The 18,983-nt window shown below is 45.9% G+C and overlaps 1 protein-coding gene across 1 annotated transcript; it reads left to right on the top strand.

Moving 5' to 3' along the window:
• The first annotated feature begins 6,361 nt into the window (after positions 1-6,361).
• Positions 6,362-18,832, top strand: PSMD8 (proteasome 26S subunit, non-ATPase 8). Its single transcript, XM_040323290.1, has 7 exons — positions 6,362-6,545; positions 9,964-10,036; positions 10,498-10,600; positions 13,597-13,762; positions 13,868-13,968; positions 16,346-16,457; positions 18,401-18,832. The coding sequence occupies exons 1-7, from the start codon at positions 6,417-6,419 to the stop codon at positions 18,536-18,538; spliced, it is 822 nt and encodes a 273-aa protein (XP_040179224.1). The 5' UTR covers positions 6,362-6,416; the 3' UTR covers positions 18,539-18,832.
• Positions 18,833-18,983: the final 151 nt, after the last annotated feature.

Genomic DNA, 18,983 nt, shown 5'->3' on the forward strand with positions numbered 1-18,983 from the left:
AACATGGGGGGGGGGGGCAGGGTTGAGAATCCACACATATACAATCCAATGAGAGTGCCAAACAACTGGGAAAAAGATCTTTTATTTCTGGGGGTTTCAGCTTTGGGCACTTACAGGGAAAATATAAGGTGGTGTCCTCGCCTTCCACCCATTTCCTCAGTACAGTTCTCCCACTCAGTACAGCCCCCCCTTTCATAAAACACACATACCAGACCATGTGGATGGAGACAGGGAGGAGCAGCCGACCCTTGCTCTGAACTGACAGGCTGCAGGAGCGGCTCCTGCTTTGGGTACCCGGTGCAGCTGTCAGCACGCACTGTGCCACGAATGCTCTGGGAAAGGGTTGGACCCCCTATTCCCCCCTTATCTACACCCCTGCCAAATGATTATCCAAGTACCCAAAGATTTTAATGATGGTTCATAGTAGAAAATAAATCAATTTCAGGGGCCAGATTCCCACTTCATCCAGGTCTAGGAATTTTGGCTGCGCTTGCAGAGATAAGCAGATACCAGAGAGATCCGATTTGTGGTTTTCTGATAGAACAGTTTCAGAAAACAGGTTATGCAAGTGCAGCAAAAGAGAACAATGTCCCCTTGTGGGGATTTAAAGCGGAGTTCCGGCCACAATTTCACTTTTTAAATATAAATACCCCTGTAATACACAAGCTTAATGTATTCTAGTAAAGTTAGTCTGTAAACTAAGGTCCGTTTTGTTAGGTTGTTACAGCATTTAGACACTTTATAAAATAGAAATTGACTGGGGCCATCTTAAGTTTGGGCATCATGAAGCCAGACTATGACTTCCTGGATTTCAGCCTTGCAGATCTCGCACATGCTCAGTGCTGCACAAACAGTGTAATAGGTTTCAGATCAGGTTTCAGCACCTGTACTGTCCAAGTCACATGATTCTTCGAGACTGGGGAGTGCACAGACTCCTGGAAAGTTACACCCACTCCATTCCCAGGAGTCTGTGCGGTGTAGGTTAGGAAGCTTAAGCACCTGGGTGCAGGAAGAGGGAAGATTAACTATTCTGCCTAGCAACAACACTTTGAAGGCATCTAAGAAAAAAAAAAAATAATTAAAGGACTAATGACATTTTTTTAAAACTACTGATGTAATGTTATATTTATGAGTGGAACTCCACTTTAAATAGAAATGATGGCACTGAACATTCTATTTAAGGCTGTGGGCACCAGCTTAAGGGTGTGCCGGATCAAAGCTGACTTTTTTTTGGGTTGCTGTGGGAAGACTTTGGTGTGCAAATGAGGTCTCCTGCTTTCATGTGGGTTGTTTTCCTAACCATCCTGTTGCAGCTTGGTGCCAGTGTATGTCCTGGTGGTCCTCCAGGCTGGCCAAGCTCGGTGAATAGTGACCGTTCTCACAAAAAACAAAACAAGACAAAAGAAAAGAACAATGAAACCATGAACAAAAAATAATTAGAACCAGTTGCCTGAAAACTAGTAACTCATGTGTTCTCCAGGACAGAGAACATAATTAAAACAATTCACACAACATTTTAAAGTTACATAGATAGTCAGGATGAAAAAAAGACAAAGTCCATCTGGTTCAGTGGTTCTCAACCTTCTAGTGTCGCGACCCCTTGATAAAATTTCCCAAGTTGTGGGGACCCCTTAACAGTAAAATTATTTTCATAGCATGGGTTGTCGGCACCCAAGGCAAGGCAAGTCATTTGCGCCCCTAACCCACAGATATTTAGCGCTCCCTGAGTCCTTTTAATAGCAACTATAATCACAGGTAGTGTCACTCACTGTGCCTCCGGCTTCACCGTGTTTCCGACTTTGTGGTGTCTCGTAGCAGTGACACCTATGCCGAAATCAGGAGATAAGGTCTCCTCCAGCCCCTCCCACTTCACATTCCTCATCAGTCAGATGACCTCTAGTCTTTGCCCCCCAGCCAAGCCGTGAACTAAATGGACACCTGCGAAGAGGCTGAGTGGGCGGCTGCGTGTTCCAGGAACAGCCCAGCTGGGTGGCCACAGGCTCCAGGGATAGCAAAAGGGTTGGAAGAGTGATGCAGGCTTCAGGAACAGACCAGGATTCGGTGACCCCTGGCAAATCCTCATTCGACCCCCGAGGGGGTCCCGACCTCCAGGTTGAGAACCACTGATCTAGTTCAACCAATAAAAGGAAAAAAATAAGAATCCGTATGTAGCGCTTGGTTACTTCAAAGTACCGGTGCTATTTAAATTTAGAGGGAGATTAGAGTGTTAGTTAAACTCTGATGTGGTTAATATGTTCAAATTGGGTCTCTGTCTCAGCTTGGCTGTGCTGTGGGCTCATTCTGTTGTGCTGGGGTGTTCTTCCCACCCCAGGGCAGTAGATGGCAGCAGTGGAGTCAAGGTTTGGGTGATCTTCCCCAGCAGCCGATCAGGAGGGTTGAGCCTTGCTGTGCATGCTGGGGGAGGGTATTTATGGGGCAGACGCCATTAGTTCTGGGTCTTCTTCTTCAAGTGCGGCATTCACCTTTAGAGTGTCTGCACCATGGCCCCCCCGGCGTTATGGCCTACCGGGCCGGGGAATGCGTGCCACACAGAGTTCCTAGTTTTGGGACCATGTTGGACCGGAACATTTGAGCCGTGGCAGGGAGCCCAGTGGTCGACTGGGTTCCCAATCCTGAAGATCCTAAGTGGTATAGCTGTTCGGTGGGGAGTCCATCTGAGGAGAGCCAATGAGAGGCTGGCGATCCAATAGGGTCTCGACAATCCACCAGGGATCGAGGTATCCAGACACTGGGAGGCTGGTCAGCTGTCAGTCGGTACCTGAAAGCAAATTGAAGGAGATCCAGGCGTAATTCTACCAAGGAGGTTCATCTCTGCTACCACAATCAGGAGGGCCTGTGGCAGAGGTTTCTCTCTGAATCCATTACAGGAGGGTCTGTGGCAGAGACTTCTCCCAAAAGGTTCCAGTTCATTCCAGGAGGGTCTGTGGCAAAGACTTATCCTTAAAGGTTTAAGCAATACTCTGGCTGCCAGGTCAGTGAGAGAGGCCTGTCCAGGTATGCTATTCCCACTCAAGTAGGAGTAGCGCAAGAAGTGTTACACGTGGGAGCAGGACTGTTTCCCTATTACTACGCCTGAATTTGCTATTCTTCTTCTCCTTTCAACTCTACCTTCTTCACCACAAGTTTTATTGTTTTTACCCAGCTGGGTAATAAAGAGCACAGCAAAAGACACCTGTCGCGGACATTCCTTTACTTCTGCAATATGCACCATTCATCCCTAGGAATTCGGAGAGCCGCAAGGTAAATGTGCCACCCAAAACAAACCAGCAGCTCCTCCGGGGGTAGTGCTACACATACAATCCCATATACACAATCTATACCAGTGATGGCACCCCACATGTTTTGGAACTATATATCCCATGATGCTCAATTACACTGCCGAGTGCATGAGCTTCATGGACAATGTAGTTCCAAAACATCTGGGATGCCAAGGTTCGCCATTACTGATCTATACCCACAGCTGATCCAGGAAGGCAAAAAAAAAAAAATAGATTTTTTCTGGAGAAGCTCTGTATGGAGGAGTGGGCCAAAATCCCAGCTGCAGTGTGTGCAAACCTGGTCAAGAACTACAGGAAACGTATGATCTCTGTAATTAAAAAACATAGGGGCAGATTCACGTACAATTGCATGGGCGCAGCGTATGTGAGATACGCTACACCGCTGTAACTTACTTTGTAAGGCTTTGAATCCAGAAAGAATTTGCGCCGTAAGTTACGGCGGCGTAGTGTATCTCTTGCGGCGTTACGGCGCGGAATTCAAATGCGAAGAGTAGGGGGCATGTTTCATTTAAATGAAGCGCGTCCCCGCGCCGAACGAACAGCGCATGCGCCGTCCCTAAATTTCCCGCCTTGCATTGCGCTAAATGACGTCGCAAGGACGTCATTGGTTTTGACGTGAACGTAAATGGCGTCCAGCCCCATTCACGGACGACTTACGCAAACGGAAATAACATTTTTAAAATTTGACGCGGGAATGACGGCCATACTTAACATTGCGTACGCCACCAGATAGCAGCTTTAACTATACGCCGAAAAAAGCCGACCAGAAACGACGTAAAGGAATGCGACGGACGCTCGTACGTTCGTGGATCGTCGGAAATAGCTAATTTGCATACTCAACGCGGAATACGACGGGAATGCCACCCAGCGGACGCCCGAAGAATTGCATCTAAGATCCGAAGGCGTACAAAGACGTACGCCTGTCGGATCTAACCCAGATGCCGTCGTATCTTGTTTTGAGGATTCAAAACAAAGATACGACGCAGGAAATTTGAAATTACGCCGGCGTATCAGTAGATACGCCGGCGTACTTTCTTTGTGGATCTGCCCCAAAGGTTTCTGTACCAAATATTAAGTTCTGCTTTTCTGATGTATCAAATAATTATGTCATGCAACAAAATGCAAATTAATTACTTAAAAATCATACAAAGTGATTTTCTGGATTTTTGTTTTAGATTCCGTCTCTCACAGTTTAACCATTTTCTTTTTTTTTTACATACTGTCACCAGTGCAGTTCAGTGTCATCATATACATGGTGTGGTAGTGATCAGGAGCACTGACTGGTGACAGTATGCAAAAAAAAAAAAAACATTTATTTATATATTTTTCTTTTTTTATTACTTTTTTTAATGATTTTCTTTTTTGTTTTTATGATTTTTTAAAAAACTTATTGTGACCAAAGCAATACAGTGTTCCTATACATAGTAACACTATACTACTCTGGGGAGGTGATTAGGGTTTTATTTATTTTTTTACACACTATGCTTATATTTCACTGGTATAAGCAACCATTTTTGCTGAATGAAATCTATTCATTACGTGTTTACTATTGTGATTAGCCAAAGCTAATCACATGGTACAGATAGTACAGATTTTCAAAGCCGAGCACCCCTTCTATATACTCCCATGTTAAACGTAAGTCTAGTCATGGACACAGTGAGGCATGGGCACAGTGAGGCATGGACTCAGTGAGGCTAAGTGAGGCATGGGCACAGTGAGGCATGGACTCAGTGAGGCTAAGTGAGGCATGGGCACAGTGAGGCATGGGCACAGTGAGGCATGCACCTGGACACAGTGAGGCAAAGTGAGGCACAGGGAGGCATGCAGATGGACACCCTAGGCTTATACTCGAGTCAATAAGTTTTACCATTTTTTTGTGGTAAAATTAGGTGCCTTGGCTTATATTCGGGTCAGCTTATACTCGAGTATATACGGTATATCAATGAGTCCGTGCTTAGGTATAGGCTAGGCTGCAAATAGGGTTGGATAGTAGGAGTGGCGCTATTTTATTAAAATCCCTAATAAACAAATTCCTGTTTGGTTCTCAAAAAATCCCTTACCTAAAGTGCAGTAGAGAAAAATGATATAAATTAAAAATGAATTAAATGAATAAATATGACACTAAATGCCTTTCCAAAGTGCATGCGTGCCTGTGCGTTAAATTAGTGATTATCTTATGTGCAAAACCTAAAGCATAAAGTTGCTTATCAATATGTGCAAACTAGCAAAAGGTGCTGCAAATATACAATAGTCCAGAAATAAATGATATAAAATGAATATTAGACGTGCAAACTAGCAAAAAGTGCTGGGGAAAAAAATCTGGACGTCAGACAGACGAAACCGGTAGAGCAGAGTAAGCAGAACGTCACACCACTTCTGGTCGGCAAACTTTTTTAGTGTTCTGTCAGATTAGGCGCCCCGTCAGAATTGGTAACGGAAGTGACGTGCCGTTGCCGCCATCTTGCTACACCCCTCAGACACTCCTCCAAAGTAACGATACACTGAGAAGGGGGAAAGCTAACAGGTTTGCTAATCTGACAGAAGTTTTCTGCTTTTAAAATTCAACATCTAACCAGTCTTACGGAGTTCTAAGTCCTGTATTTCACTATATAAAGTCACTTACTGTTAAAAATAAGTGTAAAACGCAAAACTCCGGTGGGTGTAACATGATATCCGCTTTCCCCTTCTCAGTGTATCATTACTATGAAGGAATGCGGGGTGTAGCAAGATGGCGGCGACGGTACGTCACTTCTGTTACCAATTCTGACGGGTCGCCATATCTGACGAAACTCCGTCTCTTATAAACAAACAAGGCGGCCATCTTTGTTGAGGAAACCGTCAGCACCACCAACCTATGAGCTGATAACTGACGGCAACCTAAGTGGCTGAAAAAGCGAGCGAGGGTCTATTCTGTGCGGGCTCATAAATGCTTCGTTATACTGTTTTTGCACTCTGTAGGCGCACTTGTGAAGAATTGAGGCGGGTTTTTCCTCAGCTGCCCTTTCTTAAAATGGCCGCGCCGAGCCGGGCGGACGTGACGCCAGGACGTAGAGCGAGTTACGGGATGACGCACGGTTGCGGCATGCCTTGTCTTGCAGTTGCCGATTCATTGTAGTGATGGCGGTGAACGGGGCGGACGGAGCAGGGATCAGGCAAGTGGCCGCCATGTATGAACAGCTGAAGACGGAGTGGAATAAGAAGAGCCCCAACCTGGGCAAGTGCGGAGATGTGCTGGGCAAGCTGAAGGTGAGCATAGAGGAGGGTAAGGGGGGCACAGCTCAGGATGGGTGGGGGGTGAGCAGCTCAGTAGTTGTGTGGCGATCACACATACTCAGATCCCACCGAACACTTGTGTAGTATGATGGGGGAGGGGCCTATTACACATGTAAACAAGGCATTGTATGTCTATTAAACTAAAACCTCACCCTAAGGGGCTTATAGACCTGAAGGGACACTTATCAGCTGGGTTGTACTGTGACCTCAGCACCCCTGCCCCCCCCCCCCCCATCCTTCCTAATAATATGGAACATCAAACGGGAGGCTCAGGATTGCTGTCATTCCTGTAAAGGGGATTGGATGGTGCTGCTCACCTGATCGGGGTTTCTTCCTGCTCAGACCCCTGTCCCTTTACCTGAGCTCTTACACCTGGGGCCCGATCACATGACCACAGGCTGTCATAATGGTCACATGATCGGGCCTACCGACACCTTGACAGCCTGGTCACCAACCGCCTTCAGTACAGACCCCCTCCGCTCCCCGTCCATGTTTCTGTATAGTGTGTGGGTCTCGGAGCTCATCCTGTTTACCATTATATACACTCACCAGCCACTTTATTAGGTACACCTGTTCAATTGCTTGGTAACACAAATTGCTAATCGGCCAATCACATGGCAGCAGCTCCATTTTGTTTAGGCATCTAGACACGGTGAAGACGACTTGTTGAAGTTCAACCTGAGCATCAGAATGGTGGAGAAAAGAGGATTTAAGTGACTTTGAACGTGACATGGTTGTTGGTGCCAGACGGGCTGGTCTGAGTATTTCAAAAACTAAGATTTTCACACACAACCATCTCTGGGATTTACAGAGAATGGTCAGAAAAAGAGAAAATATCCAGCGAGCGGCAGTTGTGTGGATGAAAATGCCTCATTGATGTCTGAGAATGGACAGACTGGTTTGAGATGATAGAAAGGCAACAGTGACTCAAATAAGCACTCGTTACAAGCAAAGTATGCAGAATACCATCTCTGAACGCACAACACATTGAATCTTGAAGCAGATGGGCTACAGCAACAGAAGACCACACCGGGTGCCACTCCTGTCAGCTAAGAACAGGAAACTGAGGCTACAATTGGCACAGGAAAACCAAAATTGGACAATAGAAGATTGGAAAAACTTTGCCTGGTGCGAGTCTCGATTTCAGCTGCGACATTCAGATGGGTCAGAATATGGCGAAAAAGCAACACGAAAACATGGATCCATCCCGCCTCGTATCAGCGCTTCAGGCTGATGGTGTGTGGGGGGGGGGGGGGGGCATTTTCTTGGCACACTTTGGACCCCTTAGTACCAATTGAGCATCATTTAAACCCCACGGCCCACCTGAGTAAAGTTGCTGACCATGTCCATCCCTTTATGACTCCAGTGTCCCCATCTTCTGATGGCTCCTTCCAGGATAATGCCCCATGTCACAAAGCACCAATCATCTCACCACTGGACAATGAGGTCCCTGCACTCCAATGACCTCCACAGTCACCAGATCTCATCCAATAGAACACCTTTGGGATGTGGCGGAATGGGAGATTCACATCATGGATGTGCAGCCGACAAATCTGCAGAAACTGTGTGATGCTATGACGTCACTATGGACCAAAATCTCTGAGGAATGTTTCCAACACCTTGGTGAATCTATGCCATGAAGAATGAAGGCAAAAGGGGGTCCAACCCGGTACTAGCAAGGTGTACCTAATAAAGTGGCCGGTGAGTGTGTGTTACTTGGATGGCAACAGGTTAAAGCCCAACACCAGGATATGAGCAAAGTCCGCCCCCCTCCCCCACCCCACCAAGTAACCGCTGTTTAAAATACTTTAAATGCCAATTTTACATATCTGAAGCCAGTCATGTGACAATTCTCTCTTCTGTTTACTTCCTGGGGGCCCTCCTTTGGGTGTCCACATCACTGCCTGCATGATGTAGACGACTCCTATTGGTGGAGGCCACCCTTCCAGTGGTTGGGTCTCCTCTCATAGGCTCCAGAGGCTGTATATTTTGGTTTCTGTCACAAAATGTTTTCCCCTTCACTGATAAGTACTGACAGATGTTACTGCTTGGCAGTGATTGGTGCTGTGGGCTTGGCAGTGATTGGTGCTGTGGTGGGCACTGGCAGAATTGTTTGTTTGTACATTGCTGGGCACTGGTTTTCAGGTGATTGGTACATTTGAAGGGGCTGTGCTGATTATCAGCACAGAACCCCCCCCCCCCGGCATGTTATCCTGCTGGACGTCATATGACGCCCAGTCACTATAACAGAACCACTTCCCCGCCGTCATTCTGCATACGGCGGGCGGGAAGTGGGTTAAAGTGTTGCCTCCCTATACTGTATAGATCTTTCCCTCTGTTAGAGAGATTCACTCTCTCAATTTTTCTTGTTGGCTGTTATCACAGAGTACAAGAAAATCACCAGAACAGAAATAGAGGGGGAATCTTCCAACGGAGACACTAGTTCTGGTGGCAACCAGGGATTCATTGCTTTCATTTCCTGTTTTGGCTATGGGACAGGAAGTGAGGGGAAATATCTCCAGTGAGACACAGATGGTAAAAAAAATAAAAAGCTGATGGGTTATAACCCTCTAAGGCAGGGGTCTTTAAACTACGGCCCTCCAGTTGTTCAGGAAATACAATTCCCATCATGCCTAGTCATGTCTGTGAATGTCAGTTGCAATGCCTCCATGGGATGTGTAGTTCTATAACAGCTGGAGGGCCGTAGTTTGAGGATCCCTGCTCTAAGACCTTGTTCAAAATACTGACGCTTAACAAACGTGCCTAAAGCATTAATGCAAGTTGTTTGACGTGCAGTAAAGGCATATTAATCACTTCCCCACCTCCCCATAACTGATTTACTGCTGCAGGGCAGCCTTGTTGCCTTTAGAACCACTTTAAAGTGGCGTTCCACCCAAAAATGTGGCGTTCCCCCCCCCCCCCCCCCCCCCCCCTCCGGTGTCACATTTGGCACCTTTTCAGGGGGTAGTAGATGCCTAATACAGGTATTTTGCTCCCATGTTTAGGCATAGATAGCCGAGCCACCTGCAGCCATCTACGCCATGACCTGGGCCTCCTCTGTCCCCCCTGCTGTCTTCTGGCAGAGACAAATGCGATCGCGCAGCGCGAGTCGCACATGCGCATTAGGGAACCAGGAAGTGAAGCCGCAAGGCGAGGGACAGATTAGCTTCAGGTGCCAACATTGCAGGCGCCCTGGACAGGTAAGTGTCCTTGCTTTAAAAAAATTTTTTTTTAAAGCCAGCAGCTACAAATACTGCAGCTGCTGACTTTAAAAAAATAAATTGGTGGAACTCCGCTTTAAGAAATAAGCGCATCACCAGAAAACTGAATGTATCCAGTTCTATACTTCGGTATACAGACCTCTAATGTGTTTAATTTCCTCTTGTTACAGCTGGCTCTCCTGGAGCAAAATTTCTTACCGACTACAGACGCCAAGTTGACCAAACAGCAGCTTGTCTTGGCTAGTAAGTACACTCATCCTTCTTTTCAGCATTCTGGCAGGGGATAGGTTTTCTAATTAAGCTGTGGCTGCTTCTTTAAAGCAGAATTAAAGCAATTGTTTTCTTATATCTGATGCAAATAACATAATCCACAATTGATGGTGTTTTTTTTTCCTTCTCAAAGCATATTATATAATTTATTTATTTTTATAACCCCCCGGGGCTGATCGGGTGTCGGAGGACATGTCACTGCTGACATCCGATGCTCCAGAGGTACATGAGCGCCCGTTCAGGTCCGCCTGAAATAAACTGACAGGCGGATCTGAACGGTCCACACGTGTGAAAGGGGCCGAACCCTGCCAATCTGATGTTTGACAATTGGAGTTGTTGCTCTCTTCGGAGATCTTATTTTCGCAAATTATTGCCATAATCAGTTGAGATTATTCATGCCATTTTTATGCTTGGTTCTACCATTTTGTTTACAGGGGATGTTTTGGAGATTGGCGCACAGTGGAGTATTCTAAAGAAGGACATCCCATCATTTGAAAGATACATGGCACAGCTGAAGTGTTACTACTTTGATTACAAGTAAGAATAGGTTGCCACGTGCTGCATAAAAAACACAAAAATCAAGTCTGACTCTGTACAGCAGGCACCTTAACCACTTGAGGACCAGAAGGATTTGCCCACTTAATGACCAGGCCATTTTTTTTTTTTGCGTTGCGGCACTGCGTCGCTCTAACTGATCGCGCGGTCGTGCAACGCTGTACCCAACAAAATTGACGTCCTTTCCCCCCCCCCACGAATGGTTTTCTTTTGCTGGTATTTGATCATCTACTGCAGTTTATTTTTTGCACTATAAACAAAAAAGTGTTTTGAAGAAGAAAAAAAAATATTTTTTTCAACTTTTAGCTGTAATATCCCCTACCCCAAAAAACAAAATTTAAAAAACATTTATTCAACAGTTTAGGCCAATATGTATTCGTCTACATATTTTTTTGAGAAAAAAAAAATCACAAGTGTATATTGATTGGTTTGCGCAAAAGTAATAGCGTCTTCAAAATAGGGGTTACATTTTATGGCATGTAACTTTTTTTTTTTTTTTTCGGGACTGCGACACGGCGTCGGACAGAACGGACACTTTTGACACTTTATATGGAACTGGTGAAACTTATACAGCGATCAGTGCTAAAAATAACCACTCGTTACTGTATAAATGACACTGGCGGGGAAGGGGTTTACGATAGGGCGTGATCAAGGGGGTTAAGAGTTTGCTAGGGAGATGTTTCTAACTGTGAGGGGGGGGGGAGTGGACTGACTGGGAATAGAGATGGCTGTTCCTGATCTCTCCGCTCTCCCCTGTCAAAATGAGGATCTATTTGTTTACATTGACAGATCCCTGTTCTGGCTCTCTGTGGATTGATCGCAGGTGGCCAGCAGACATCACCACCGCCGGCCACGCGGATTGGCTCCGGCGTTGCGCCGCATGCCTCCTTTTGCTCTTAAGGCGTCTGACGTACACCGACCACAATTTGCGCAGCTGTGCCAACCTGCCGCGGTATGACAGCGGCTGGTCGGCAAGCAGTTAATATAAGGACACTTTCCTGTCCAGGGATCCATCCCAATGTCCTCACCCGTGTTGATTCTTCAAGATATTGCCTCAAAAAGGCTGGCATAGATGGCTCAAATTCCAGATGATTCTGGCTGAATTATCTGAAATTTTAGCCATAAGTGGCCCTTCAAGCTGGTTTGACAAGCTGGTGGTAAAATTGGTGGCCAAACAGTGACTGTATCCTTTCAGATGCAGTCAGTTTGGCAACACCAGACAGCCTTGGCTACCACGGCTGCATTAGCATTTTCTACAGAAGGTCAGAAACGACTGCCTGCATAGGTAGTCTTTGACAGGTTTACTTAAAAAAATAAATAAATAAAAAAAAAGTCTGTGCATAAACCCATACCCAAAGCAAAGTCAAATTTTAGAGCTCAGGCAAATGGGCGCATAGAATTCAGCGTATTTCTGCACCAGGGAGTTGCAGATGATTGTGTACAGCTGCGGCCAGCAGACAGTTTAAATCAACAGCATAAGAGATGCCACAGATGTAACTGCACATCCGAGCAGATATATCTGCACAGGAATGAATGAGTGTCCCTGGACATACAGGTCATATCCTGTGACTACACGTATGTGTGACATGGCACCTGTCACTGATTTATCTGGGATGCTGGCTGTATGCAAGCATCCGTAAGCCTGGCCATAGACGGAGCAAATTTTTCTCACAACAGACTGTGTTGATGGTAATTCCCCTCGCAGGGCAATTGTGTTCTTCCTGTGGGGAAGCCGTCTCCGCAGAGAGAAGACAAGGATTGTTGCTAGCGGCTACCATCGATCAACTTGGGTACATTCAGCCTGTCCATACATGGTTTGAATCTTGGCCGATTCCTGCTGAACCAGCCAAGATTTGAACTGTTTATGGCTGGCTTAACTTCTGAGTGCAGTAATCTGCTGGCAGTGGAAACTAGGGCTGCAACTACCGATTCTTTTAATAATCGATTAGTTGGCCGATTAGTTTTTTCGATTAATCGGATAATAGCCTTAAAAAAAAAATTGAATTTTTAATTATTTTTTGGGCCAATTTGTTGTTGGGCAGATTACAAAACACAAATTGACGCAAAAACACATTACATGCTTTTCTGCAGCTTCTCCATGGAAGTATATTGAACAAAAAAAATAAAAAATGGCACCGTTTTGCGTTTAAAAAGTCCTTGCCCTTTCCAAATACAGCAGCTGAAAAAAAAAATCATGGATGTGAACGTGTCCCATAGGAAAACATGTAAATGAACTGTAGTGTGATTCTGAAAAAAGCACCAAAAAACAGGCCTGAGATGTTTAACATAATGGGGTTAAAAAAACAAAAATAAGTACAAAAAGAGCAAATAATCGCTACTGTAAGGGGTTAATTTTATTTTTTACTGTGGGACAGTGACTGTAATATTTACAGTAGCGATTAGCTTTTCTGTACTATAATGGGGCTAATTTTTTTTTTATTGTATTTTTTTTTATAACCCCATTATGTTCCTGGCCGATTAATCGATTACAATTTTCGTAATCGATTAGTTGTTCCAGCCCTAGTGGAAAGACCTCTGTGCCTGTATACATGAACCCTAAAGCCTAGTACACACGTGCAGAATCAGACGGTTTATTATAAGCCGACCGACATTTGGCACGTGTACAGCAGCCGGTCCTTTTGACCAGTTTCTGTCGAAGGGTCATGACCCAAAAAAATCTGCAGACCGCTCCCCGATCAGTGCTCTCAGCCAATAGCTGAGAGCGCTAACTGGAGTGTTCTGACAGTGACCCCCCCCCCCCCCCCGCCATGTTCAGCCCAAAAAAACTAGTAGTGCTTCAAGGCTTTAATCTTCATGTCCACGAAAAATTCACTGCCAGTGCTTTGTCTTTCGTTCTCTTAACAGACTCCTGATACGATAAATCGCATTACTTGTTAAATTAAATTATCCGTTGCTATATACTGACCAGAGTAGTATGTTTTTATCTTTTTAATGTTGTTCTATTTTTGCTGTTGTAGAGACGAGCTTCCAGAATCTGCATATAAACACCAGCTGCTCGGATTGAACCTCCTCTTCCTATTATCGCAGAACAGAGTGGCCGAGTTTCACACAGAGCTGGAACGGTTACCTGCCAAAGATATCCAGGCCAATGTGTACATAAAGCACCCAGTGTCTCTAGAGCAGGTATCCCTGTCATTACCCTCTCTCCTAATAAACGAATACTGTGAGACTGTACCTTGTACCCAGCAGCATCGCACGTCTTCTAACCTGTCTCTTCCTGTTCTTCAGTACTTGATGGAGGGAAGTTATAACAAAGTGTTTCTGGCCAAGGGAAACATTCCTGCAGAGAGCTACACATTCTTCATTGACATCCTGCTGGACACCATAAGGTTAGTTGACGATCTGGATTGCGCTGTACTAGTTTTTCTACATACAGTCTGCTTTATTTGAAAGAATTACTGCAACTTTAAAGGGTATGTAAAGCAGCCCTCAAAATTTACTCGCCTGCTCGCATTTTGAGGGCTGGCGAGTGTGGGCCGCCTGGGAGCAGGGGGAGCGAGCAAGGAGAGGAGAGTCGGCTCTGCCGCCGCCACCTGGTCTCCCCCACACTATTGCAGACAACCTTTGCTGGGTAGGAGAGGAGCCACCGTGTTGTTCAAACCGTGGGGAACATGACAGCTTTCAATTCAATAGCTATCACCCATCCCAGGATTGGATGGGTGATCTGTCTATCAAAGTTTCCCGGACAAGGGGGGGAGGGGCTGTATATGACGCGCGCTGCGGGGAACACAGCTATTGAATTGAAAGCTGTCATGCTCTCTGTGGTTTGAACAACGCGTCGGCTCCTCTCCTACCCAGCAAATGTTGGCTACAATATTGGTGTGGGGGACTCTGGCTGCTGCAATAGTGTGTGTGGGGGGGGAGACTCTGGTGGCTGCTGCTGCAATAGTGTGTGTGGGGGGGGGGGGGGGCTCTGGCTGCTGAAATAGTGTGGGGGGGGGCTCTGACGGCTGCTGCAATAGTGGGGGGGGGGACGATGACTCTGGCTACTGCAATAGTGTGTGGGGAGGGGGGGGACTCTGGCTGCAAAGTGGGAGGTATTTTGCTGCACTGGGGACACATGCTGCATTGGTAGACATGGGCAGGCTGCATTTTTGGGCACGGATAAAGTTGTTGTTAATATTTATTTTTATAACTTCTGCATAAAACATTTTAAGTGTCTCTTCATGAGATGTATGAGGGTGGGGTTAGGGGGCGGGACAACTGGTGGCAAGTATAACAAACATGTTCTACTTGCCTTCACTGTGCAGCTCGTTTTGCACAGAGTGGCCCCGAACCTGGTCTTCTGGGGTCCTCTTCGGCAGCTGTCTCGGCTCCCTCTCGCAAGAACTCACCTCCTTCATGTGAGCTCGCATGGTGATGAGTTCTTGCGGGCGTGCTCCTGTGATACAGCCGGCAACCATAGCTGCTCACTGTATCACTTGGCCCCGCTCCTGGCGCGCTGCGACATTGGATGTGATTGACAGCAGCGCCAGCCAATGAATGAGCCGAGAAGCCGGCCGAGAAGCAAGCGCATTCACAGTGCGGGACTTTCGAGGGGTCAGGTAAGTAAATATGGGGGGGCGCTGGGGGCCGCTAATCCGCAGATGTTTTTTCACCTTAATGCATAGAAGTAAAAGTAATGCTGCACCTTGGAGGTAACAGATTCACCCTCTATTTGTTCCGTTTTATTTTTATTATCCATTGAAAGAGAAAATCCCAAATGTTCATTTGTCACCATAACAGTATTAGCAGGGAAATATTCCAGCCGGGAGAGTCCCTCATTTTTGAAGGGAGTTCCTGTTTTGGCTAAAGCAGGGCTCACAATTTCAAGTCCTGAGCTACTAGCCAGCCCTCAAGGGTTACTCGCCACCAGTTGCCCCGCCCCTAAACACGCCCTCATTAATTATCTCATGAAATGACACTTAAATGTTTTATGCAGAATTAAGTTATAAAAATAAATATTTACAACTTATCTGTGTCCGCCAGTGCAGGGGAAGAGAGGAGAGCCACCGCCTGATTGATCAGAGTGCGGGGAACATAATCAATTTAATTACTGTGTGTTCCCCGCCTAGTGCTGTCATATACAGCCCCCCCCCCCCCCCCTTGTCTGGGGAACTTTGAAGGACAGATCACCGATTGGACAGGTGATCTGTCTATCAAAGTGCTTGGAACAAAAAGGGGCTGTATGACAGCTTGTGGCGGGGAACGCACAGCTATTAAAATGAAAGCTGTTATGTTACCCGTGCTCTGATCAGACAGGCATCGGCTGTACTCTCTCCCCTCCAATCGCTGGGAGAACGGCTGTCGCCGGTGCTCGCCCCACTCCCAGGCAGCCCCAATTTGCCAGCCTGCAAAATGCGAGCAGGCGAGTGGAATTTTTGAGGGCTGGGCTATGGCATAGGAAGTGAAGGGAAATTTCCCCAATGGGGCACAGGTGGCAAAAGAAACCCCACAGGGGTTATAACCTCTTTTTGCCTTTTTTAGTTCTACTTTAAGTTTTCTTCTAAAATCGACTCTACAAAAGATTCATTGCTCATTTTGGGGTAAAGTGACCAGTTCTCTAATCTTCTTCTTATACCCCCACCCCTTGATATTATTCTCCCCTGTGCTTTTCCACCACTTTTTTTTTTTATTTATTTTTTTATATATCAAATTAAGTCAGTATTTCATCCTCCTCCTCCCACATTTGTACGGTAATGTGATGACTGTGTTTTAATATTTCAGGGATGAGATTGCAGGCTGCATTGAGAAGGCCTATGAGAAGATCCTGTTTAATGAAGCCACCAGAATATTATTTTTCAACACTCCTAAGAAAATGACAGATTATGCAAAGAAGGTATTTATAACATTACTTGACCTCCTGGATCATTTCAATTCTAGGTGATGAAAATATCTAGATGTAATTGCTTAGAGCCAGGGAATTTTGCAGTATTGAGATCATGCATGATGCATAAAATATTATCTTGGGCAATGATCTCGAAACTGTGGCCCGGGGGCTATATGCGGCCCTTTGCTTGCCTTTATCCAGCCCTTGGGACACGTTTCCTCCTACTGACCTCAACAATCGGATCCAATTTCGCCCTGCGACACCAATGATTGGGCCCCATTCCTCCCACTGATACAAGGACCCTTTTTTTTTTTTTTTTTTTTTTTTTTTACATCCAATTGCCATAATCTGGCCTCCCTAAAGTCTGGGCAGTAAACTGGCCTTTTGTTTAGAATGTTTGGAGATCCCCTGCTCTAAGAGCTCAAAATTGCTAGACAGATAAACAGTATGTACAAGTGTCACAAGTTTACATATGGCCTTTAATGTAGATTACCTACTGGAAGCAGGGCAGATGGGCTACTGAAAGGATCGTTGTGATACAATATCGACCACATAGGAAGTGTGTCCTGTGGTTTATTTATTTTTTTGCCAGAGTGAGAGCCTTTATATTATACCCTGGGCTTCATATTAAAGGAGTTCCACCCAAAAATGGAACGTCCACTTTTTGGAATCCTCCACGCACCCCCCGGTGTCACATTTGGCACCTTTTCAGGGGGAGAAGGGAGCAGATACCTGTGTAATACAGGTATTTGCTCCCACTTCCGGTCATAGGTCGCCTCGGCGATCAAGGCGACGTATGCCACTTCCGGTGCCTACACTGTCCTCCCCCGCTGTCTTCGGGGAGACACACAGGTCCCAGAAGACAGGGACCAGTCGGGACACGCAGCGTGACTCGCGCATGCACAATAGGGAACCAGGAAGTGAAGCCGCATTTCCCGATTCCCTTACTGAGGATGGCGGTGGGCACCCTGGACAGGTAAGTGTCCTAATATTAAAAGTCAGCAGCTGCAGTATTTGTAGCTGCTGGCTTTTAATTAAAAAAAAAATTTAGGCGGACCTCCGCTTTAAGTGGGTGCAATCATGCTGTGTGTCATTCAACTCAAAAGCATAGTGGCACAGTACTGCTAGTGCAGTGTAGAGGTCTGTATCAGAGGCATAGAAACTGGACCTTTTTGTATACAAGAGGCCAGGGGCTGAATTTTATTTAAAGCGGATCTCCACCGTACAAAAAAATATTAAAAGCCAGCGGCTACAAATACTGCAGCTGCTGACTTTTAATATTGGGACACTTACCTGTCCTGGAGTTCAGCAACATCGGCAGCAGAAGATGAGCGATCACTCGTCACTCTGCTGCGCCCCCTGCCATCCTCGTTGAGGGAATCGGGAAGTGAAGTACTGCGGCTTCACTGCCCGGTTCCCAACGGCGCATGCGCGAGTCGCTCTGCGCCGTGCTCACTGGTCCCCGCTGTGTTCTGGGAGCCGTGTGTTTCCCAGAACACGACGGGGGAAGTGACGCACTACCCGCAGGTCCCTGCAGAGTGGACTCCCGGAAGTCGGTGCAAATACCTGGGGGAGGGTTCCAATGAGCGGAAGTTCCACTTTAGGATGGAGCTCCGCTTTAATTTCTATTTATTCCCCCCCCCCCCAAGCTTTTAACACACGTTGATTGACATAGACTGATGTCATTTTGCTTTAAATACTATACATTTGCTATTTTAATAGGGAAAGCTGAATTATTGCAGTAAAATGCAGATCTCCCTCTAGTGGCTAATTTACAGATCTCTCTGCAGTAACTACATAGATAAGAAAGCCATAGATGTGGACTGAAATTTGTTTTTACAATCCCGTTTCCTTTGAATACAGCTAGTGTAGGGCTAATGCTTGATATATTAAACAAAAACAGTTTTAGCTCAATGGTAATTTTATTTTTATTTTTTTCTTGTGGTCTACAGCGCGGCTGGGTTTTGGGCCCAAACAACTACTACAGTTTCAGCAGTCAACAGCAGAATCCGGAGGAGGCCACAATCCCTTCCACAGAACTAGCCAAGCAAGTGATCGAATACGCTCGCCAGCTGGAGATGATCGTATAAAGACAGGAAGTCGGCCAACTTCCCACTTGTGTTCTCTTTTTCTGGTCTTCTCTGCTCACTCACCGGTTTTATTCGTATTTTATAGACAATTTAGGTTGGGCCAGGAGATCTTTTCTAAAATAATGCGGAAACCCCCTTCAACAGGCCTGACTGATGGAGAACTTACCTTTTCACCGTGACTTAAAACAAATCTTCATTTGTGAGGAACCTGGTGCACACAGGAGGAATTATTCTGTTTCTAAAGTGATAACAATGTATTTGTTACTTTGCTCAGTAAAGGAGCCAAAATACAAACCTTTTGTAGTATTTGTTTTCAATTTGCAGGTTGCTAAAGTAGTTAAAAAGGTAGGTGACTGTGCTGGATTTTAGGTTTTATGCATTACTCCATCTAGTGGTCATTAGAAATAACACTGGTGTAAAGGGGAGCTGGTAGGTTATAGATGAG

Source organism: Rana temporaria, chromosome 9, assembly GCF_905171775.1.
Source record: "Rana temporaria chromosome 9, aRanTem1.1, whole genome shotgun sequence".
Classification (NCBI taxonomy): domain Eukaryota; kingdom Metazoa; phylum Chordata; class Amphibia; order Anura; family Ranidae; genus Rana; species Rana temporaria.